The sequence below is a fragment of the Sciurus vulgaris genome (assembly GCF_902686455.1).
Source record: "Sciurus vulgaris genome assembly, chromosome: 6".
In the NCBI taxonomy this organism is placed as follows: Eukaryota; Metazoa; Chordata; class Mammalia; order Rodentia; family Sciuridae; genus Sciurus; species Sciurus vulgaris.
The window spans coordinates 44,715,024-44,739,879 of NC_136466.1; the positions used below are offsets into that span (position 1 = coordinate 44,715,024).

At 35.2% G+C, this 24,856-nt stretch overlaps 1 protein-coding gene across 1 annotated transcript in view; it reads right to left on the reverse strand.

Moving 5' to 3' along the window:
* Positions 1–6,287: 6,287 nt before the first annotated feature.
* The window catches only part of LOC306663535 (E3 ubiquitin-protein ligase TRIM36-like), a 42,576-nt gene continuing 24,007 nt past the window's right edge, over positions 6,288–24,856 (reverse strand). Inside the window, 7 exon segments of the mRNA XM_079143887.1 lie at positions 6,288–6,689; positions 6,692–6,843; positions 8,427–8,724; positions 14,254–14,544; positions 17,576–17,700; positions 17,942–18,195; positions 20,716–20,811. Coding sequence (XP_079000013.1) covers positions 6,490–6,689; positions 6,692–6,843; positions 8,427–8,724; positions 14,254–14,544; positions 17,576–17,700; positions 17,942–18,195; positions 20,716–20,811 — 1,416 coding nt within the window. The 3' untranslated portion in view covers positions 6,288–6,489.

The following is a 24,856-nucleotide window of genomic DNA, read 5'->3' on the forward strand; positions in this document are numbered from 1 at the left end:
GAATACATTTAAAAGTACAGCCAACAGAGACTGATATGGAGCATTTAAACCCCACCTTTCATTTCCCAGCTAGCTCCACCCTACATTATCAGATGATTACCTCTTCCCTCCACCTGAGTTCCTACCAACAGCAGCAACTTACAAAGAAGACAGGAGGTCGAGTTTCTGCAGAAAACTAGATGTTCCTCACTCAGGAACACTAAATCCATAGGAAAGGTCAGGAGAAGGAAGATTTACTTACTGAGTGATGGAACTTCACAGCTTAATCCCCAGTCCAGTTCTAGAGGACCATTATTCAGCAAAATGATTAAAGGATCTTTCATTAGAGAAAGGATGTGCAGATACTGAACTGTGGGGAGGATTCAGTAGAAGCCACCTTGTACTTGACTATGCCATAATGAAGGTCCATAGTCAATAAACCTTACATACAAAGTTACTAATCAGTCTTAATTCTTCAATCTTCAGTATAGACAGAAGGCAAGGTGAGGGGAGTGTCTAAAAAGGGAATGGCGAAATGGTACACTTTAGAAGCAGCTTAGTAGTTTCCGGAAACCATATGATCCAGCATTCTAGCTCCTTGGTATTTATCCAAGAGTTGAAAACTAAATCCACAAAACTTTGCATATGGATGTGTATAGCATTTATTTATGATTGTGAAATAAGCCACCAGTGGTTGAGAAGCAAGGTTTATATTCAAAGCATGAAGTAGACCCGTTATAACACTAATGTAAAGTTTAAGAGTAGCAAGAAAAAAAATACATCAATGAAATAAAAGTTGCATGCTATTAAAATGTTTAAGGTGAAGCAGTCTAGTATCTGACTAGTTGGGGAGCTCCAAAAAGGTAGTGATGTGAAATCGAAGGGGATAAAATCAATGAAGAAATAACACAGAAAACTCCCAGAACTGACCGTAAATAACCAAATCCTCAAAACATGGAGAGAAATAACCTGCACTAAGAAATATTATCAAAGTTCAAAACATCACAGGAAAAAAATAAGCTAAAAAGCTTTGAAAGAAGACAGAAAGGTCACATGCAAAGAATCAAGAATCAAGGGCCAGAAAGGTAGCTCAGTGGTAGAACACTCGGGTTCAATCCCTAGTACTTAGGAGAAAGAAAAAGCAAAAGCAAAATGGCATCAGACTCAACTACCAAGACTGGGTGTTAGGTCGTTGACGATGTAGAGCACTTGTCTAGTTAGTATATGCAAGGCCCTGGGCTCAGTGTCTAGTACTGCAAATACATAAACAAATATTGGGTGCTAGTAGACAATAGAACTATAACCCTGAAAAACTATGCCCAGGAAAACAGCTTTGAACTATTACTGAAAGAAAATTCAGAACACACATTTTTTAAATTCTTGTTTTCCTGAACCTTCTCTCAAGACACTGACTACAGAATATGCTCTACTACAATGAGGTCACAAACCAACTAAAAGAAGACCTGGGATCCAGAAATGAGATTCAATTTAGGAAAGAAAGGTTATCCCTGGGTGGAAGGCAAAGGCAACCCCCAAAGACAGCCCAGGAACCATCAGTCCACATTGAGTAGGATGATAAAAAGCACTCGCAGAGATTCTCCAAGATAAACAAACAGAAACACTTTGTAAATGCCTTACTAGAAGCATTTATAGAGTTTGGGGAGGTGTAAGACAACAGATTTAAAGACAAATAAATAGATAATTTAACTCCAAGAAGAAAAAAAAATGAGAAATGCAGTCATAATTCACCTACTTGACTTAATATTGAATACATGGTGTTAAAATAATAATTTAACATTATATGATATTGGCAAATGATAATACTAGAAAGTAATCTTAATATAGAGATAAATAGAGAAGAAACAAGAGTTAAAATCACTAAGAAGCTGGATGAAGGTGGCAGGTTGGAAGTTGATGTTTTATCAATCTTTGAATCTTTTGTCATTATTTGACTTTATAAACTGTTTAGTACTTTAGAGATATTACAATATATCCATTTAAACTTTGAGGAGATTATGACATAATTTCATAGTGTTAACTAATAGGAAGGTTAGAAAAACAATGTTGCTCCAACTGTCCTAAGATTACAAGGCAGATATAGTATTTTAAAGGATATTAGCTCTGTGCTAAGACTCTTGTTTTAGGAGCTCAAGACTTAAAGAAAGCAGATCTCCATGTGATATATCTGGCCAATCAGTAGAGACACATGCTACATTTGAACAACATGCCAATATGTATATCAATGATTGTTTTAAGGTCTTTCAAAAGCATGCAGTGGCCTGTAGAAAACAAACCATTGAGTTTAGCTAGGTTTAAAAAGGGAATCTAAGGCTGAGAATATAGTTTAGTGTTAGAGCACTTCACTCTGGGATCAAACCCCAGCATCAACTATAATTCATGTATGGCACATTTCAATGTATTTTGACAGTATTCTATAATCTTACTTCTACATTGCAGTTAAGTCTAGCCAAAACTTTAAGGATACTTTTTTCTTCACAAAGCTCTTAGTCTTTTTTCTTATTTTTTTTTTCTTATTCTTTTCTATTCCAAATAATACAAGATTTCAGACAAAGAATAGCAAACTTGTAAAGCACTCATCAATCATCCATGGATGATCTCCACATGAAAACAGTTACTGAAAAACAAATATCAGAATGCTAAATGGGAAAACTTGCACACATTTTTTTTAAGTCTTCAAGTCAGTTCCTTTTATTTGCAAGTTCTGACATTTCAGATCATAATATCCTTCATCAAAACTGGAATGGAACAATCATATGACCCAGCTATATACCACTCCTCAGTATTTATTCTAAAGAAGTAGTCACTCACTAGTGATCTGCAATGATACATATAGTATACTGCAATGATACATGCATGTCCAGGTTTATAGCAGCACAATTCACAACAGCCAAACTCTGGATGTCCATCAATGGTATCCATCCCGGATGAACTGATAAGAAAATGTGGCATATATACACAGTGGAGTTTTATTCAGTCAAAATAAAAATGCACTTATGACTTTTGCAGGAAAATGGATGGGACTTGAGACTATTAAGTGAAATAAGCCAAACTCAGAAGGTTAAGGGTCATATGTTTCTCTTATGCGGAGGCTAGAGAGAAAAAAAGGAAAACAAAAGTTGGGAGTGTCAAGGATCTCATGAAAATCAAAGAAAGATCAGTAAAGTCAAGGGACCAACAGGTGGGAGTGGGGAGGTAGGGAGGAACTGCTGGGGAGTGAGAACTGGTCAAATTATATTGTGATAACCGTGTGCATGTATGAATATGTAACAAATCTCATCATTATGTACAACTATAATGCACCAATTTAAAAAAATGTGGAAAAAGACCCTACTTCTCACTAAGATCTGAGTAGCAGGGCAGTACTTCTCCTCTGTCCTCCTGGCTTTACAGGCAGTGGTGGCTGCAGGCTATGGCCAGTCTTTTCTAGTGCCACCTCATTGCTTGTATCTTCCTTTACCACTGCCCATACCTTTAGCAATCCTTTCTAGAACTTTTCATTTTAACCATCTAGGCAGAATTCCATTACCTGCCAGAACTCTAAGAATTCACCATCCCAAAGGCTTTTGTTCTTGTCCTCTCTACCAGGAATGCTCTTCACCTCAGTTTTCATGGCTCATCCTTAGCAATTAAGTGTCAACTTTCATCACTCTCCTTTGAAGGGCTTCCCTGATAACCAAATCTAACGTTAGCTCCCATATCAAGCATTCTCTAGCACCTTCCTTATTTTGGTCATCTCTCCATGCTGGAAGTTAAATTCCACAAAGGAAGGAACCTAGAGAGGCTGTCTTGTTCACTTTATGCCCAGTGTGTAGTAGCACAATGTCTCATAGATAGCAGGAATTAAGATTGTTGCAAAATGAATAAAATAGTTCCAAACCTAAATTTTAAACTAAATTTCTTCAAGTTTTAAAAATATTTTTAGTTGTTGATGGACCTTTATTTATTTGTATGTGGTGCTGAGAATCAACCCAGTGCCTCATACATGCTAGGCAAGTGCTGTACCACTGAACCACCTCAGTCCCTTCAAGTTTATTTTTAAAGCAAAAAAATTCCAAGAAAAACTCCAATTTGTCAAAATGTTTCCATAAATAGCAGATAACTCTTGTGAGAGCATAATTTCTTTAAAGTATTCTCACCTGTGACAGCAGTCCTCACTCTTTTCTACAGCAGTAAGATTGATTACATTTTAACTACCCCCATGGGACATACTCCCAGAGCCCAACCAGATGAGAGTTTCTGACTGAAGATTTAATAGGTCCAGATTATGTTTCTATCCCCAAAAGGAAGATAGAGAGCTAGGAGACAGAGATTACAGAGACTCCTACTATTAAGCACAGTATCATAGGGATAGCCTTGAATCTACTCTTATTAAACAAAATTAAAACCCATCATTAGTAACAACTTGTTATGATCCATCACTGAACACAACTACCAAAACCCATAAAACAAGAGCATGAATGTAAAAATAAATGGTCACTCATCGAGGCAAAATCTAATCTACTATGGATCAGAAAAGAAATAGAGAAAATGATCAACTAAACAACTGATATATATCAGTTTCATGTTAAGCTTTTCTCATGATCAATTCCACAAGAGGATTAAAGGTAATAAACAACCATCCAAAATAATCTCATACAAAACTTAGCTCTAAATAATTGTGTGCAGCTTACAACTTTTAACGTTTTGTTTCAATTTTCCATATAAACATACTAAAAAATTCCTCAAGTACAGATCTGAATAATTACACTTGACTTTCTTTTAATTTTTATTAAAAATGAAAGAAATTCTGAACAATTTATATAGTACTATACAACGTTTGAAATGACTTTCTTATTCCTATTAAAGCTTATATTTAAAAATGCCTACGTGATATGTGCTTACACAAGGCTTAAGAGTGTCAAACTTAACCACACGTACAACTTCAGCAGCTTCATTGCACAGTGATCCACATAACACTGCATATTTTCTTAGTTTAGCCTATGTTATAAAGTGCTATTCATAGATGAGAGAGTAACAAAGACTATTAAATTCTCCACTATATTTTCTACTTAGTGCTACTAGCCTGAATAAGAGATTTTTCACTAAAAAATAAAAATAGAAACAGACCCCCAAGAGTTTTGGTTACTCCATTAAAATATGTTAACAGTATTCCATAAGTGATCTGTGCTAAAATATATGACCGTCTTAGTTTCTGAACATTTTAACTTAAAAAAATAGGCAGTTTAAATAAAAATCACCTATTTAAAAGAATATCTTTCAAAAATGAACATCTAATTGAGATAAAATGTAGTTCTCAAATGAAAATAAACTGCAAATTTTAACGGATATATACAGTCATTATGATTTTAGTAATTAATTATTCCTTAACAATTAAATTTGTTTACTTGCTTATACTACAAACACTCATTACCAAACATTGAGCCATAGAAAATGCCATACAACTGAACAATTAGTACTCCACATTTTGCAATATATTTAATGCTACTATAAATATATCATGAACTTTTTCAAACTCGTAAACTAGGAAAATCTGATATGTAATAGTTGTGTCATAAAATGAAAATCACAAGACAATTGGAGGGAAAAAATAATTATGACTGCAATAACAGTCCATCTTCACTAATATTTCTGAAATATTTAATGTAATTCTTTAATGTAAGCACAAATATTTTCATACAATAAGAAAAACTGAAGATAATTTTTTCTGAAAAAAAATTATATGCGTGAAAAGTTTCATGGGTTAGCCAAGAACTTTTTGTTTCTATCAGACATCATGTTTACTACTCATGCTAGTTAATGAGCATTACAGCTAAAGGAACTCTTTCAGATGTCCTGATCAATACAGTTTGTGGTCTTTAAAAAACAAAAACAAAAAACCCAGCAGTACTCATTTTCCAGGCTACATGCTATTAATACACTTCGAAATATATATTTTCCACTTAATATGCTACCGTTTTTATGGTATTTTTCTTTATCTTTATCTATAACTTTGTTTAGATGGATAAAAAATAATTTGTTAAAATCAAATGAAAGACACACTGCTTAGTACTCATTTCTACCCACAGCCATTTAAAACTATCTTGACATAAACATGATATAAAAATGAAAAACCAACACAAAAAAAAACCATAATAAATAGTTTTGTATCCCTCCCCCACCCAAAAAAGCAATACCAGCTGATATAAATTAGATTCCCTGTACATAAAGAGAAAGATGATCCAGTTGCAAAGTTAACCATTCCATATTAACCAGGAAAGAATGTCTTTACTCTGTCACTTGTGAAAGGCAGAACAGTAACATGGAAGAGACAAGGCTGTTTAGGTTTTCTGTTTTTTTTTTTTGTTTTTTGTTTTTTGTTTTTTAAGAAGAATCAGACACTAAAAACAAGTGTGTGACCAAGACTTGGATGTTATCTAATTAGTTACAAAGGCTAACATTAAGGTGTTCCTTTGTTAACACTTTTCATCCCAGTCACACTGGATATTTCAACTACATGTCTTCGTGGTAGTCCAGGTACTTCGCTGTGATGGGTTCTTCAAGCTGAATTCCTCCACTGCCCATTAATGCGAATGCTGGATACATCGTATGTGAACAGTCCACCTGGCGCTCATAAAGGCACTTCATATGCTCCATGTCATAGAAACTCACTCTGCCTTTATCATAGTCCAGGAAAATCCCTATACTTGTTGCATGGGAAGAATTCTATTTTCAGGTTCATTAGAAGAAGTAGGTGACTTGGGAATAAAAAATTTCTTCATGCCTACAGTAACTAATGTAAAAGGTTGTGAAGAATCAAAACAGGCATCTTCACTTCCGCTGTCATGCCCACTGTCTTGCTCATATCTAAAACACAATACACAACACAGTATCTGTACCTTCATCCATTAAATCTTCAAGTATCTTCAAAACATTTTCACAAAATAATATAAATTGACTTCAAGTAGAAATAACCTCTACCTTATGAGTTTTCTATTTAAAAAATCAACTTAAAGCATACTCAGTCCCCAATTCCATGTCATGAGACATTATCCATTTTTACCTCAATGTACACACAAGTGAGAACTTAAAAATTCTTCAATAACTTTGGTCTACCAAAATTAAAGAAGTGGGGAGGGGAGTGAAATGACTGGTCAAAGATGAAATATTCATGGCACACAGTCATATATAAGGAAACACAAAGGCAAGATACATGTCCTAATCCAAGGCCAAGTAAAATGAATGGGCACTTTCATGAGAGGAAAAAATAAAAATAAAGCTTGTGTCCTTCTCCTTGAGAACTGTTTCCTAATTGAACTGTCTAAATCAAGAAATCTGCCCTGCCTCTATTATAAAACAATGAAGCTGACTATATGATCCTTCTTTCTCTTTTCATTTTGGTACCAGGTTTTAAACCCAGGGGAGCTTAACCACTGAGTCACATCCCCAACCCTTTATTTTATTTTATTTTATTTTTTAGACATGACATCACTAAGTTGCTTCGGGTCTTTTCTAAAGTTAATGAGGTTGACTTTGAACTTGCAATCCTTCTGCCTCAGCCTCCGGAGAGTCTTCCATTTTTTACCTATGTATAGTTTGCTTCTTACATATTTGAGATCACACTGCAACAACAATTTTAATCAAGTTTGATCACTTCTAATATTTCTCATGTTATGAACTTTTTAAACATTAAATCTAGTATTATATCAACTGGGTATGCCACTATGTTTAGTTAACTACTTCCCTATGAGAATAATATCTGGCATTATGTAAATTTCTCATCTCTGGGCAAAAAAAAAAAAATTGGTCCTATCATATTATTAATCTGGTATACCATTCACATAAGTGGTCAAAAATTAACTATGCCAGTCTTCTTATCCTATCCAAAAAAACTAAACTGCACAATCTCCATTATTCAATCTCTTAAGAAATCAGAACTCTTCGCTTTCAAACATGTCTTCTGTGACCCAATTTTGTTAAGGACATATGGGAAATTTTAAAGAAACTGGGTCCCATAACCAAAGAACAACTTGTATCAATTGTGAAGTATGGCAATTAGAGGCATTTCTCTCTCTCTCTCTCTCTCTCTCTCTCTCTCTCTCTCTCTCTCTCTCTCTCTCTCTATATATATATATATATATATATAATTTTTATAATTTATTAAGGTACCATGTACAAGACTTTGAAAACTTAAAACTGTGAGGTGATATCATTATCAAGGCATCTAAAACATAATTATTTCCTTGGAGCATCAAAAATTTACTGCTGCTCTCATTATTCAATGAGATAACCCAGCTCCTTTCCTAAGTCAGCCACCCAGCCACAACCTAACTCTAAGAAGTACATACTCCAAGAATAAGAGGTAAGTTTAAGTATATTTTCAGGCTTATCTTGCTATCCAGGATATTTACTTTCAAAAACATTATTACATTCTACGTCAAAAGATCTACCTTGGACTAACTGCATCCCGGGGAGAATGGAGCCATTCTTGTAGTTTATCACTGGAAGCAACTCCTACTTTCACTAGGTATGAATATGGCTCCACACGGAAGGCCCAAAAGTGTTTTCCTTTTGTAATTCCAATGTCTCCAATGATATAGTCTAAGCTTGTATAATAGCCAACTTGGATCCGTTCCGCAGCCAGTAGAACATTGAATCCAGCTCTACTCTCTACCCGGTCTCTCTTCAAGTTCAGCAGGAGGTGTTCATTATTATAGCCACATTTTTCATCAAAGAGGAAACTGAAAACTAAAGAGAGCTTAAAATTAATGTAAATCAGCCTGAAAATTAATTATTAGCATTTCTATGATTTAAGGTTAAATTTGACAAGTTTTTAAACAAGAGATTACCAAAAAGAGATGGGAAGAGGAAAGTGTCATGCTACCCAAACAACTATGTTAACTCAAAACCTCAACTTACCCACAACTTCTAGTATATTCTCTATACATGAAAATCTTCAGAAATCTTCAGAAAGCAGGAGAAAGTATTTTCATGTATGCGAAAATTTATGGACGCACCTCTTTGAAACAGAGATATCAAATCTATCATAGATATTTGCACTTACTAGATATGTTCTTTTATCCTTAAATTAAGAGGCATTGCATTTTCATAAATATCTACTCATGGGGCCTGGAAGATGGCAGAGTAGAGGAAACCTGCATTCCAAGCTGTGACATGGGCCTGAGACCAAGCACTAAGTGTATAGCTTCTCGTGGGGGTTGTATGAAAAAGGAATTTTGCCAAAATTCAATACTGAACAAGAAATTTGGGTACAATAAACAAAGAATAAAGAATACATCAGAGCCCACCTGGCTGCCACATGGGCATCACCAGTGTGGATTCACCTCAGACAAGGTTGGGGGATGGGGACATGTCACAGTTTGGGTACAGAAAGGCCTGAGATTAAAAAAAAAAAAAATTACTGCCTAATCTTAGCCAATCCAAGGCCACACTGCATGCTGGAACTTGAAAAGCATGCTCCATATCTCAACTGGCCATGGAGAACTGAGGCAGGAGCCATCTTGAGGCAATGTTGCCACAGTGGCAACTGCAGGACTGAAGAGTTCAGGACAAAAGGGGAAAAAAAAAAAAAAAAAAAAAAAAAAACAGCCAGAATGTCTCAGCAGGCAGCTTTCTAATGACCTACGTTGAGCCTGATGGAACATAAGTGAAACAGGTGTGGAGTAACCAACTGTACCTGGGGGCATTCAAGTCATAAGGGCAAAGGGGAACCCAACTTCCTTCTCCTTTGCATTGGGCAGCTCACATGACCAACTAAAGTGGACTGGGATCGAGAGCTGGAAAGGCTGTGCTCCTGGGCAGCAGTGAGTGGAGGCTCCTGAGAACCAGACCTGCATAAGAAACTGGCTAATGTTTAGCCCTAGGGGCAGGTCATTTTAGTCTCTCCAAAGAAGGTACCACCCAACAAAGCTCTAAGACCTGTTGAGATGTCAGCATCACCTGCTGGAAGGCCCCTCACAGAATGATGCAGAAAACTGGGAGTGCACGAAATGGACAAAACCCCCACTGACAGCTTCCCAAACCCTCCCATCTCACACTGGTGAGAAGGAAAGCTAAGTCATGTACCAAACAGCTTCAGTGTTAGATCACTCCAGCTGGCAGCTCAGGGAGCAACACGAAAACAGCAAGGAGTTAACAACCCTTCACCCGTTGCTCTATCAGTACGTAACTAAAGATATGGAAAGCAAGACTGTTGGTAATAGACAGTGACTATCCAATAGGGCCAACTATTTTGACCACCTCAATGGAGATGGTTCCTTCATTCTTCATTAAGATAGTTTTAAATTTTTTTAAATTTTTTAATTTATTTTTATTCTTTCTCTGTTTTGTGTGTGCGCGTGCACGCGCGCATGCGCCCACACACATAAGAGTTCCTGCTGTACTGACTGGTTCAGGGACATATTACACATACTTTTATTAGTTTCTTTATCTCTCATTTTTAATGTAATTATTTTTTCCTAGCATTGTCTTTTGAGGGTTCAGGTTTATTGGTTTTGTATGATTTTCATTTGTTTATTTCTCTCCTCCTGCTAATTGGCCAAATTCTATTGTGCTCTCGCCTAATACTTTGCTGCTTCTATTTTTTTTCTTCCTGCTATATGAAGAATCACCTGCTACATCTCCTCTGCATCTCTCTGTTCACTTTCTGAAACTGTAAACTCTTTTCTAACTTCTTATCACATCCTTTCCCCCAAATTAGCTTTACTTTTACCATCTTTCAGAACTAATTGACTTATATAACTCATGCCCCACCAGGAATGCTGATACAATTATTACTACTATAAATTATATAATTGACATGTGTTATATGCTTTAAAGCCAGATCTGGTTCATGGTTATTGTTTTTATTGTTCATAATTCCTGAACCCATTATTCCTGTTTACTGGTGGTCATTAATGTTGAAGATGTCATAGTAGGCACTGGGTATTTACTTTAATGCTCTGTATTGTTTGCAATAGTTGTTACTATTATTTATTTCAGCCCAACCTGTGAGGTGCTAAGAACCTACACTGACACTAAAAGTTCACAGGTTAGAGACTGCTGCTGAACTAAACATTCTCTGACATTATTCCAACTCAAAGAAGTAAGGAGACAAAAGTCCTAAACCAACAAATCCACATACCTACTCTACAGCTGTCTGATATTTGACAAAAGTGCCAAAAAACATATCTTGGAGAAAAGACAGTCTTTTTAATAAATGATGCTGGGAAAACTAGATATCTATATGTAGAAAAATGAAGTTAGATCCATCTCTCTCACCCTACACAAAACTAAAATCAAAATGAATCAAAGACCTACAAATTAGACCACAAACTTTACAACTGCTACAAGAAAACATAAAGTCAGCATTCCATCATAAGGGTGTCGGCATCAAATTCCTTAACAAGACCCCAAAGCACAAGAAATAAAACCAAGAATCATTAAGTAGGATGTCATCACACTAAAAATCTTCTGCACAGCAAAGGAAATGATTAAGAGCATGAGGAGAGAGCCTACAGAATGAAAGGAAAATCTTTGCCAGTTGCTCCTCCAACTGGAGATTAATATCCAGACTATATAAAGAACTTAAAAAGTTTAATGCCAAAGAAATTAAAAAGAACCCAATCAACAAATGGGCAAAATAAACAGACACTTCTCAAAAGACTAAATATAAATGGCCAACAAATATAAGAAAAAATGCTCAACATCTCTTAGCAATCAGGGAAATTCAAATCAAAACTACAGTAAGATTTCATCTTAGCCAGTCAGAATGGCAATGTTCAAGAATGCAAACAGTAATAAATGCTGGCAAGATTCTAGGGAAAAAGGCACACTTGTACTTTGGTGGAACTGTACACTAGTACCGCCACTCTGGAAAGTAGTATGGAGATTCCTCAAAAAAACTAGGGATGGAACCACAATATGACCCAGTTATCCCACTCCTTGGTATTTTCCCCAAAGATCTAAAATCTGCATACCACAGCAAGACAGTCACCCCAGTGTTTATAGTAGCACGATTCACAATAGCTAAATTATGGAATTAACCCAGATGCCCATCAATAGATGAATGGATTAAGAAATTGGGGTACATATAATACAATGAGTTCTACTCAGCCATAAAAAAGAATGAAATTATGGTATTTGCTGGTAAATGGATGGAAATAGAGAATATCATGCTAAGTGAAATAAGTCAAACTCAAAAGCTGAATGTTTCTCTTGTGGAAGTTACAGTAAAATAAAGGAAAAGGGGAGAGAAGGATAGGATAACATAAAGAACCAAGCGAATGTAAATTAATAGATGAGCAAAAGGAATCTAACAGAAAAGAGGAAGAAGAATGGGAGAAGGAAGGGAGAAAAGGAAGGAAAAGGGGGAGAGAGAAGGGAGAAAATCGTGAACTGAAACTGATATCCATGCATATATGAGTTTGTCAGGATGATCCCAACTACTACATATAGCTATAAAGCTCTAATTTTTAAAATCTACTCATTTTCTTAAATATCTACTCCAAATTTTAAAATTTAGAAAATGTTTGCCTTTTCCTTACTGAATCAATATGGCAGACAAGAGAAACATGGTAGTATTAAAAAAAAAAAAAAAATGGTTTGGAGTGACCTAGCTTTGCAACCCTGCTCAAACATTTAACCAAGTTTGACCTAAAATTTAATTTCCTCATCTACAGAATGGAGATAATATAACTCTTATAATCCCTTATCAACTTAAATCCATTAAATATAACACTGGATGATAACCAATGTAGAAATAACCCAAATGTCCATTGACCAATGAATGGCAATAAAATGTGGTGTACATGTATAACAGAATATTATCCAGCCTTGAAAAAGAAGGAAATTCTGACACCTGCTATAACATGAATGAAACATGAAATACCCCAGACGTGAAAGGACAAATATTGCACAGTTCCATTTATATGAGGTACTAAGAACAGACAAATTCATAGATGGAAAGTAAGAGATTACCGACTCTGGGAAGAGGGGGAATAGGGTGTTATTGTTCAATGGGTACAGACTTTCAGTTTGGGATGATATGAGGGGTGGTAGCTGCACAATGTTGTGAATGTACAGTGTCAATGAACTGTACACTTAGAGGGATGACTAAATTGGTAAATTTTATATTATACCACATATTATACCAAATTTATATCACAATTTTTAAAAATGACTGCGAGCAAGCTGAAGTCATTCTCCAAATGCAGGCAGACCAGTCTTTTTGGTAATGCCTACTGTCCTGGCATAATTATTCCTGCTTCCTGTCAATATCCAAAATCCCCAGATTTGTACAATAAATTTAAAGATTCACCTTATTAATATGGCTTCTCTTGGAGAAAAAGACAATAACCCTTACCTCCTCCCCCACCCAACTACATTACTGAATATAGCAACTATGTCCAAGATTCTTTTTCTTCCAGTTTCAGTTAAACACACTGGAAAAGAAAGAGGAAACAGCATAAACCATATAATGTTTACTTAATGCTTGCAAATTGAGCCTAAAACTCTTAGATTTTATTCAGTGTTATTCCAACACTGAGTTGGAAGTCAGAATTAGGTTAGACCAAAATTAAATTTCAGGATACCATACTAATAAATTTTAAAAATATGTGCCTATCTCCTATTTGTTAAAGTTTTTCATGAACTGGACAAAAAACCAGAATTATACTATTTAAAGATTTTAAAGTAGCACTGATGCTATTTTACCCCCAATTTAGCCCTGCTAACTCAAATGTCTTCGTTTCAAGTTTTTCTCTGACTAACATCAGTCAAAATCTAATCCTGTTCTCAGTCTAACAAAGTGAAAAGGTGAAATTCAACTATTCAGTTCATTTCTAAATCCTAGCTGGGTATGATATCTACTTGTCTGTAGGTTTTTTTTTGTTTTTTTTTTTGTTTGTTTGTTTTTTGTCTTTGTGGGTTTTTTGTTTGTTTGTTTGTTTGTTTGTTTTGGTACTGAGGATAGAACCTAGGAGCACTTAACCACTGAGCCACATTCCCAGCCCTTTCTTTTTATATTTTATTTAGAGACTGAGTTGCTTAGGGCTTCACTAAATTACCAAGACTAACTTTGAACTCACAATCCTCTTGCCTCAGCCTCCTAAGCCACTGGGATTGCAGGCTTGCACCACCATGATCAGTTTGTCTATACTCTTTTAAAAGCAAGAGCTGGTTTCATTGTAGGTCTGTCTAGGTGGAGGCACTGACTCCTTGATACAATCAAGGTCTCATTCAAGTCAACTCTTTTTAAATGTTCAGTATTTCCAATACCTGGAGCTGGAGGAGTATGAAGAATCAGTTCTCTGCTGCAGGGACTACAGATGGAACCCTTGTAAGCTCTCACTCTGAAAGCATAGTGACAGTTTTCCTCAAGATCAGAGACAACTTTACTTGTGCCACACACTTCTATCTCATTCCAGGGCATCATTTCTTCATCTTTATTAATCTTCCGATACTCAAGAACATAGCTGTCAGCTTTGTCCTTCTCTGGATGGTGCCAATTTATCAAAGCATTGTTATAAACTTTGCTCTGTTCTTCATTGATCTCAGGCACATCTATGCCTGAAAGAATTATAAAATAGAAAAAAAATGTTAAAATACTGGTATTTCCAAACCTGTATTTTCCCGCAATAAAAATGATACACTGACAAGACTTCTATACTACCCAAGGATTTTCTTTTTTCTTTTCTGCACTATTGAAGGACTAAACCCAGGACCTCACACATGCTAAGCAAGCTCTCCACCACCACTGAGCTGCATCCCCAGACGTTTTTAGTTTTAATTTTTGAGAAAGGGTCTCATGAATTCTCCCAGACTGGTCTGAAATTTTCTGATCATCCTGCCTGGGTTCCAAATAGCTATAATTACAGGTGTGTGCCAACAGACCCAGCTTGTCCAAGAATTTTCTGAATTTATAATACTATGTATGTAAGAAAAAAAATTTATAGGAAGGTATATGTGTATTTATAACAAAATGAGAAAGAATTAAAAAAAAATTTAAAACTGAACTATAGCTTTAAGTATTATCATTATTAATTCTCAAACACCATAAACTACATATTTTAACTATATGCCTTCCATGTACAGAACAACAGCTCTGGACTTGAAATTTTTTAGTTATATCCTCCCATGAACAACTATTCTAATATTTTAAAATCTAAGTGCTGCCTATTTCAAACAAATTCTCAATGGACATTATGTAATTTCCTTTCATATTCTCTCCTATAGAACTGCAAAGCAATTTAATTTTTCTTAGTATAAATATGATACACATTTTTGAAAGAAAACCAGTAACTAAAGAAAACAAAAAAAACAAATTTAGGCAATTCAAAGATAATAACATACTTCTGTCCATACTTTTGTATAGCTTCTGTCCATACTTTTACCCTAAAATATTCCATTGTACAGGTACATTAACATTTACTTCACAAAACAGGTTTCTAATATATCATTAAAAATGAAGTGATTAAAATATTACTGTTAAATCTTTGTGTGTATACATAATCCTAAAATTAAATTTCTAAACTTGGAAAGTATAAGAACAAGATGCAATAAAAATTACACATGCGTGCACATACACATACACACAGACACAGACACACACACACACACACACACACACCTTTTTTAACAAGTAAAGAGGATGTAAAATGAAACAGTTTCTTCTCCTTATCCCCCAGCTACATAAAAGCAGCATATAAATATGTCTGTGAAGGATGCATTTATGTACCTGAACATTACACAGCCACAATTAGGTCTGGAAAAATCATCTAAAATACATTCTGAGGTTTAAAAAAAGAAACAAGTTATGGAATATCATAAATACCCATACCCTTTTTCATTTCTTTTCTAGAAGCATAGCTTGCAAAAAAAAATGTGCACACAGGGAAAAATTAAGGGAATGTATATTAGCAGGAAAATAGGTAGTAGATAGGTGACTACTATCCATTCTCACCGATCCTTTAAGTGACCTTTGCTGTACAAGATTACCCACACTCAACCTCACCCTTTTAATTAGGATCCCAAATTTAATTAGGATCCCAAGTTTAATTTGGGATCCACAGAAAAGGAAGGATCTTGGACTCATAAAAACAAGTCAGGTATACAGTTTGGAAATAGGGAGTACAGTGGATGAAGAAGAATAGTTGTTTGTTATTTCAAATAATAAGATATTCACAATAAATATCAGATTCAGTATATCTTTAAAAAAAAGTAGTTACAATAATCCTGCAGAGTTTTAACTTTTAACAAGACAAATTTCCTTTGAATGTACAAATCCACAAATCTATCTACATAGCAATTAGACTAAAACTTTTTAAGGACTGTGATCATTCACCATCACTAGTAGCTGATGGAGACAAATGAGATAAGATGTGGGAAGGTAAAAAGGAAAAAAAGACCTCCCTGAGGAGGATAGCAAAATGCAAACTAAGCAAATATTATGGGTTGAAATGTGTTCCTGTCAAATTCATAGGCTAAAGTTCTAATCCCTAGAATGGAGTGCTAGCCTTAGAATGCAATTGTATTTGGAGACTGGGTCTTTAAACAGGAAATTAAAATGTGGTCATTGCAGGGATCCTGGTGTCCCTAATAAGGAGAGATTAGGACACAGACTGTACAGAGAGAGGAACAAGTGAAAACACAGGGAGAAGATGACCATCCACAGACAAGGAGAGCAGCCTCAGAAGAAACCAACCCCACCAACACCTTTTACTTAAACTTCTAGCCACGAGAATTGTGAGGAAAGTGCTGCTGTTTAAGCTGCTCAATCTGTGGCCCTTTGTTAATGGCAGGCCCAGCAAACCAACGTAGCAACATAAACACCTAAATGTCCTATGGTCAATTTTAGCCACGGATTTCATTTCTAGGTTTCTGCCCTTGAGAAATTCACATACATGTACCAAAAAAAAAAAAAAGAAAAGAAAAAAGAAAAAAAGAAAAAAACCCTGATAGCGTTCAATACCACATACTTACAATAGAGAAAAAGTAAAAACAAAATGTCTCTCAGTAGAGAAATGATTTATTTACTTACTAAATATTATAAACACATACAGCTAAACGTTTATGCAACTTCACAGCAGAAATTTCATGTGTTAACAAATTCTTATACTTAATTTTTTAAATAAGCAATTTACAAAAGAGATACATACAACTTGATGTCATTTATGCAATGTTTAAAAACACACCAGCCAATAGAATATATTTTTATACATAAGAATATAGTCATAAAAACATAAATGGGATATAACCTTAGGACATAATAATCCTGGGCAACTGAGATGTTGTTTTAAATTTCAAAATAAAGAAAATGGGGGTGTAGGGGTTGTTGTTGCTTTTGTAGTACCAGGGACTGAACCAGGACCTTGTGTAAGATAGGCAAGCACTCTATCATTGAGCTACATACACACAGCCCTTTTTAAATTTTATCTTGAGTAAAGATTTTTTTAAATTGCACAAGCTGGTCTTGAACTTGAAATCCTACTGTCTTAGCATTCCAAATGGCTGAGATTACAGGCATTCACTGGCAAAACTTGTTTTTTCATTACAGTGTAAATCCAGACTAAAATGATATTTTGCTTTTGCTAAGACTTACCACTAGAGAAAAATGACAATTCTCCAAGAAGTTCTGTTTGTTTAGATGTATTAACAACATAGTCTTCAAAAGATGTCTGAGCAGCGGGTCTAAAGCTCTTCAAAGATTCTGTAGCTTTATGTATTCTGCAGACAGACACATCTTATATAAATATGATTCTTTAAAAAGCAAATCAGACTAAATATCTGCAATGTAATGAACAAAAGAAAACTTACACTTCACTTAACACTCAAGCAAAGAATGAAGCAAGGCATACTTCACATTAACACAGCATTATGAACCACTCTGGAGTTAAAGTGGAAATATACAGTGGCATTGAATGACATTGCTAGAGAGATTCTTAAAATAACCAGTAAGAGAAAATACCTTAGGTGGAGCTGCTTTGCTGTCTGTACAAAGCAAGACTGATCGGTCTCCTTAAGCACTTCCTGAGCATAACCCACAAGCCCATTGTTCTCTAGAAGTCCTTGATATTCTTCCACTTGAGTTTGAAATTTGTCTAATCTTAGTTTCTTAGACGCATCAATTGCTCTCAGAACAGATGATTTCCTCTCTTCTAGAATTTCAAATAGTTTTTCAAAATGTGTAATTGCTTCTTCTTTAGCCCTCTCTCCATTGCACTATTATAAAACACAGAAGCATTACCTCATCAGCGAAACCCAATGTCTTTTCACAAAGTTCTACATAATCATATTTATACTATGTGATGATGAAATTATCAAAATTAAACAGAACAAATTCAGATATTATAAAGAAAAAAATTTCTGAAATTTTCAAAACAATAGTTTGGCATCAAATACCCTTAGCAAAGAACAGCTGAAAATTTTTGTTTATGCTTACTTTGTAATTTTATAACTGTACTTCATTAGGCTTTTTCCCTCCAAAGTTCAGCAATAGACAATTTATTTGATTAAATAAAAATATAATTTTCAGTTACATATAAAGGAATCTGAAGCAGCAATGAACTTATTTAATCAAACATGTAGGAAAACACATTTCTAGAGTTTTGAATTCACTCAGGAATTTTTTAATCCATTTTAAGATACTCTAATTTTGTTAAACCACAGCCACAAAACTACAAAATAAAATAACAACTCTTCGCTACAATATAAAAATGTCCGTTCAAATTAATTTAATTATAATGCTACATGACCTTATACAAATTATTTAACTTCTCCATGCATGAGTTTTTCTCTTTTGAAAACTGTGGACGGGGCTGGGGTATGTATAGCTCAGTGATAAAGCATATGCCTACCATGTGCAAGACTGGGATAAATGCCCAGCATTCTCCCCTACCCGCCCCCCAATTTTTTTGTGAAGATTACACAAGACTATTTACATAAAATACATACTACAATGTATCATACTCTAAACATTCTTATCATTATATACATAGTTTATTTACTTTGCCATAAAATTATCCTATCTGTAGTGTTTATTAAACATTGTGAACTCAAAAGCTCAACATGATTTTGAAAATGAACAGATCACTTATCATAATAGACCCAACAAAAAAATATGTCTATCAGAACATTCTTAAAAGTTGACGATCTATGGTAACAGTGCATTGTACACTTTTCAATGGCTTCTGGCCAATAATTATAATAGAACAAAATTTTTTCCAGATTTCCTCTGTTTCCTTAACCCCAGAAGTTACACTTACTAAAAAGCAAAGGGGCAGAGAGCAGTGACTGATAGAATTTCCAAGATATGTTACATTAAGCTGAGAAATAACATTATAAACAATTAAGACTTTTTTCTAGCCAAGTGTAATTGCAGATACAAAGATGGTGCCACTATGATCACTGAGTAAAAGAAAAAAAAAAAAAAAAAAAAACGGAGACAAATTCTCTAGTGTAAAAGATTCTTACTGATAAGCCTACAAATGCAGTTCAGGCCAAAAGTAGAAAAAAGTTCACCAATTTCCCCAGGATCTTAAGATATCAGTGTAACATGAACACTTGATGCCTAAGTTCCCCGATTTTCTACCCAATGGACAACAAACCCAAAAACAAATACTGAGTTTCCCTTTACTTTGAAGCAAAGGGCAGCATGACTGAAAGAATCTATGGGGCAAAATGACCAAAGATTAAAAAAAAAAAAAAAATTGTGAGAAGTAACAGTGTCATACTAGCCAGGATATTTTTAATTATAACTTTTAAAGACATTAGGAGTAGTGGTTCTCAGCTTTACTTCAAATAGAGAAGAGAAATAAGTATACATCAAAGCCAGTGAAGAATATTTGGAATTTTAAAATAACGTAGTCCTATTCTCAACTATATTTTAAATTCACTATTACTTTTTAAAAATTTTTTAATGAAACCTAAGACAGGTTGTACATAGAAGTATAAAGGTAGATGAATGCAACCAGCATCCAGCAGAGCATTCACATTAAAGAACATCACTAGCATCCTAGAAGTCACCCTTAAAACCTCCACAGGCACTAATTCTCCCCTATCAATGATGACTACCCTGAATTTTAAACTCGTGATCTGGTCTCACCACTGGGGTACTTTTTATAAATGTCATCAGAGTATGTACTCCTTTGTATCAGGCATCTTCCTTTCAATATTATTGCTAGATTGCTCTACACTGTTGTGTGCAGTTACACATCCTTCACTCATATTGTTATTTGTATTTCACTACCGATAAGCATTTGGGCAGTTTCCACTTTGTGGCTATCGCAAACAATGTAGTCACAAACACCCTAATACTATCTTTCCATAAACAAATGCAGAGCATGTACTCAGGAACACCTGCAATTTTAAATATATGATCCTATCCATGCAATGTAGTGTATGTAACTATGCAATGTATATATCTTTCAAAGGCAATCTATTAATTTATTAAAATATAATTGTAAAAGCTATAGTTTCCATTATTACTACTTTTTGATACTGTTATGTGTCCCATAGCTACTCTTTCCTCTGTTCCATTATCACTTAATCACTATCACAGCACTTATTATATAACATTATAATGTATTTTTTACATTTGTTTTGCTAGTCCCAGAGAAGTAGAAGTGAGACCTAACACAACTTTGTGTTCCCAGTTCACATAACACTCTCAGGAATTTATGAACAAATAAATGAATGTCTAGATGAATAAATGAAAAATACGTAAACCAGTCTGTCACTTACCTCTGTCTCTTTCATTAACAAGTTCAGTTCAGAAATCTGACTCTTCACTTGACCCTCCTTACCAATAAGGTAATCAATATCCTTTGAAAGCTTTTCCTGTTGAAACATATTCATAACATAAATGTCCAAAAGCAAGCTTAACAAAGGCCTTGCAGAATTTTTTTAATTATACAGTACTCATCCTCTATGATGAACAGATGGTAAAATCAACCATCTGGTGGCAATCCTTATGAAACCAGGGTAAATAGTTACTGGCCTTTAAGCAGAGAGGTCCCAGTGATATAGGGAAGATTAAAATCAGGTTGGAAGCAGACACAGTGGCGCATACCTCTAACCTCAACTGCTTAGTAGGCTGAGGCAGAAAGATCACAAGTTCAAGTCCAGCCAGACAATGTAGCAGGACCTTGTCTCAAAAAGGGCTAGGGATGTAGCAAAATAGCAGAGTATCCCTAGTACCACTCAAAAAAAGAAAATCAAGTTGGAAAAAATAAGGTAGTGATGTGCAGTCAAAAATTCTAAATATAGTACAATAGTACATTTTTATTGTTTCATTAGCAATTCCAGAACTCTTCCTCCTAGGGCCTCTAAGTAAATGGAAGGGCAGAAATTCAGTCTTGTCTTCCATAAGATTTTATAACTTACTCACACCCACCCATGCATAATGGAAAAAGCAACAAACAGCAATTCAAAATAATCTTCCGAGCCTAACTCAGCTTATATATTCATTAAATAATTATACAATAATGAAAATACAGATCTATTTTTAAAATAGTCAATTCCCAAAGTTTACTGAATAATTGGTTATAAGGGAGTCTATCATTTTCCAAAGAAAGAACATCATGGGTTTTGGTGCAATTCCTAGTCTAGCCTAGAAATGGATACTATGCATTATATCTAAAGTATATCTAAAAAAACAAAGCCCTGAAAGCACCAGAGCATAAAAAGTTGGACAAATATTTTCGGAGTCTAAATAACAATAAGTACAACCAGGAAACATCTCACAAGCTGCGGCCCTGACAGGATCTGAGCAATTCAGTGTTTCAATCACTGCTGACGATCTGAAATGGAAAGAGTGGGCAAGAAAGGAAGAGGGACAGAGACCACTTTTAGCAATTGAAGAAGTGAGTCTTCTACCCCTATCATCTTCCTCTTTTTTTTTTTTTTTTTTAATTTAGACCAAGGAAAGAAAATGTGTGCAAAACTAAAAGTGACAAGTTCTGCAGGCCCCATTGCTATTTCAGAGGAATTAGACACAAGGAGTATCCTTGATGGCTCACTGGAGAGAGGAAGGATCTGTTAGGCAAAGGAACAAGATTTCTGGCCATTAAAGACAGAATGGGACCAGAAATCTATAGGATTGAAGATAAGACATAAAATCTTGTGTTTTAACCCAAAATTTTACAGATGCGGAAAGAAAAGCTCATAAAGTACAAACATCTTACAGTCAATAACCGCATTAGAAAGTCCCTCACTGCTCAGGACACCGATCACTATTTCATGGGCTGAGGGGTATTTCTCCAGCACCAAACTTCAAGTTCAGTATCAGTTCTTCTAATACTGTCCCTGTTGGGCCCAGGCTGGGACCAGAAGTACTAGGTACTGGTGATGGTACTCATTTTTTTTTTTTTTTTTTAACTACAAAGAGCAAAGAGCTAAATTTGGTCAGGTAAATCGAAGGGAGGCTTAGTTCTAAGACAACCTAAATTACAAAAAGGCTAAGATAAGTCAATCAGGCTAAGAAATGTTGATTCTTCCAAAGAGGTAAGGACCAGACAAGAATAGATGACAAAATCCAAAACAGTCTAAGAGCACCATCATTCACTCTCATTGAGTTTTAAGGCTTAGAAAAAGTCCACTGCCAACTATATCCTCCCTTTGTCTGAGATAGCCTCACTCTTCCTAATGCCCTCAGGCAGACTGCATCTAAACAAAGTCCGTTTTAACCAAGAATCAGTATGTCATTTATTCATAGGCCTCCAAAAATAGAATCAGACATTGACAATAAAGATAAAATGAAAATCGTCAAGGCTCCTACCTGAAGAAATTTTACCCGATGGCAGAAGTAGTTTTAAATAACTCAGTACTCCAGTTCTCCAGGAACTGGTCAGGGGCTAACTTCACCAGGACTCACAATTTCTCAGAAGCTTTCCTCTCAACAGTGGTTCAAACCTGATTCTCCTGAACAATTAAAGAACACAGAGGCCTAAGTCCCTTGAAGAGGACAGAGTCGGCCTCTGTAGTTGTACCAGGTGCCCCAGGTGAGGCTAACACCCCAAAAGTTTGAGAACCACTGTTTTCCTCTTTGAATCACATCCTTAATCAAAGATATTATAGAAACATTAGAGACAATAAACAAAGAAGGAAGAGAGGAAGGCAAAGTCATTCAATACTCACAATGAATATCTTTTATGTAGAAATGATACATAACTAGGATGGTCCCTGCTCTCAGCTCTACAATTTTAAAGATGATGGCTTTGCTCTACCTCTGAAAAGGTTCAAAACAAAATGTTGGGAAGAAAGAGTATATAATGATACATTTTAGTCAAGTACCAAAGCTATTTCAGAAAACATGACAATACTATTAAACACAAATTTCACAAAAATAGTATAAATAATATCTCACATACCCTAAAAAACAAATGCTGTATTATTTACTTTCTGATTCAATGAGGACTATTTGTAGGAATGTTTACATTTTTTACTTTTCTAGGTCCTCACTGTTAATAACTTATCTAAAATCAAAACCAGAAGAAAGGGTAGGTACAGGAAAAAGATTCTTAAACTCCTCCTTAGAAATGTAAGGAAATAATCAATGGGAAACAAAACTAGCCAAAATTCCTCAGGAAACAATCTTCAGTAAAATGTCCATTACCTACTGCAGATACAGCTGCAGAGAAGATAATAAAGATGAGCCAATCAACTCTCTGTAATGAGAAAACTGAAATGGGCCTCTATGTTCTTTAATCTTAAGCTGTGTGAAAAGTTATGAAAACACTCCTGCCCAGAGAACAAGGAGAAACACAGTTTGCTCTACACAGTATCTTAAGTGTACACTATTGTTGAAGACTGATTCCAGGTGATAGAAAAAAATTTGAACAGTTTGTGTAAGGTTAAACCAATAAGAAAACTGAAACCTTTAAAAGGGTGTTAAAATCTAATTACAAATAGTGATAAGTGGTGCAGACTATGGAGGCATCCAAGTGACAAAAAAAAAAATGGATTTACTCTCCCACTTGAAAGAACCCAACAAAATATAAAACTCAAGCACTGGTATCAAGAAACAAAAGACCTTTTCTTGAAAGATGGGCAAAAAGACGAGCCTGTGATTGCCCTAGCTTACTTTCTGGATGTTTCTAAGAAGGCCCAGTACAGAGAAGAACTCAAATGGTGACCAAGGTCTCCCATGAGTATAGATGATGCTGGGAGTATAGGAAGCCCATGTCCATAAGGCTTAACACTGAAAAAGAGAGAACTGTAAAGAGATGTACAAAGCAGAGTACAATCAACTTGAATGTTTGAGGATACTGCCAGGGGACAGGGAAAATATGACCCAAAAGGATCAGACAGGGAACAATTCCAGGAACTCACACAAGGCTGGGAGTAGTGCCTATTCCCTACCAGCCAGACAAAAAAATTACAATTAAAAACCTTCAAAATTATAGGACATCAGAAATGGTAACCAAAGTCTCTTACCTCCATAATCAAGTAAAATTAGCCCTAGAACTAAATTCCATTCTGTCCTGCCTAACAAAGTTTAAAAGCAAGACCCCAAATAGTTTCTAAGTAACTTAATCACATACCTAGTGAAAATTCAAGAATATATGAGGCTGGGGACGTTAGCTCAGTGGTCAAGCACTTGCCTATAATGTACAAGGCCACCCCCAGCACCCCTCCCTGCCACACACACACAAGGACTATTTTAGGAGTACAAAAAGATCCAACATCAAGGTAAGATTTACAATACCTGGCAGCAAATCAAAAATTACTAGGCAAGCAAAGGGAAATATGAAGTATAATGAGAAAAATCAAAATTAGCCTAGTCATAATGGAAGTGAAAGAATTAGTAAACAAAAAGAATAAAAGTTTACCTGTTTTCCACATGTTCAAAGACAACAGAGGGAATACTGAGCATGACACAGAT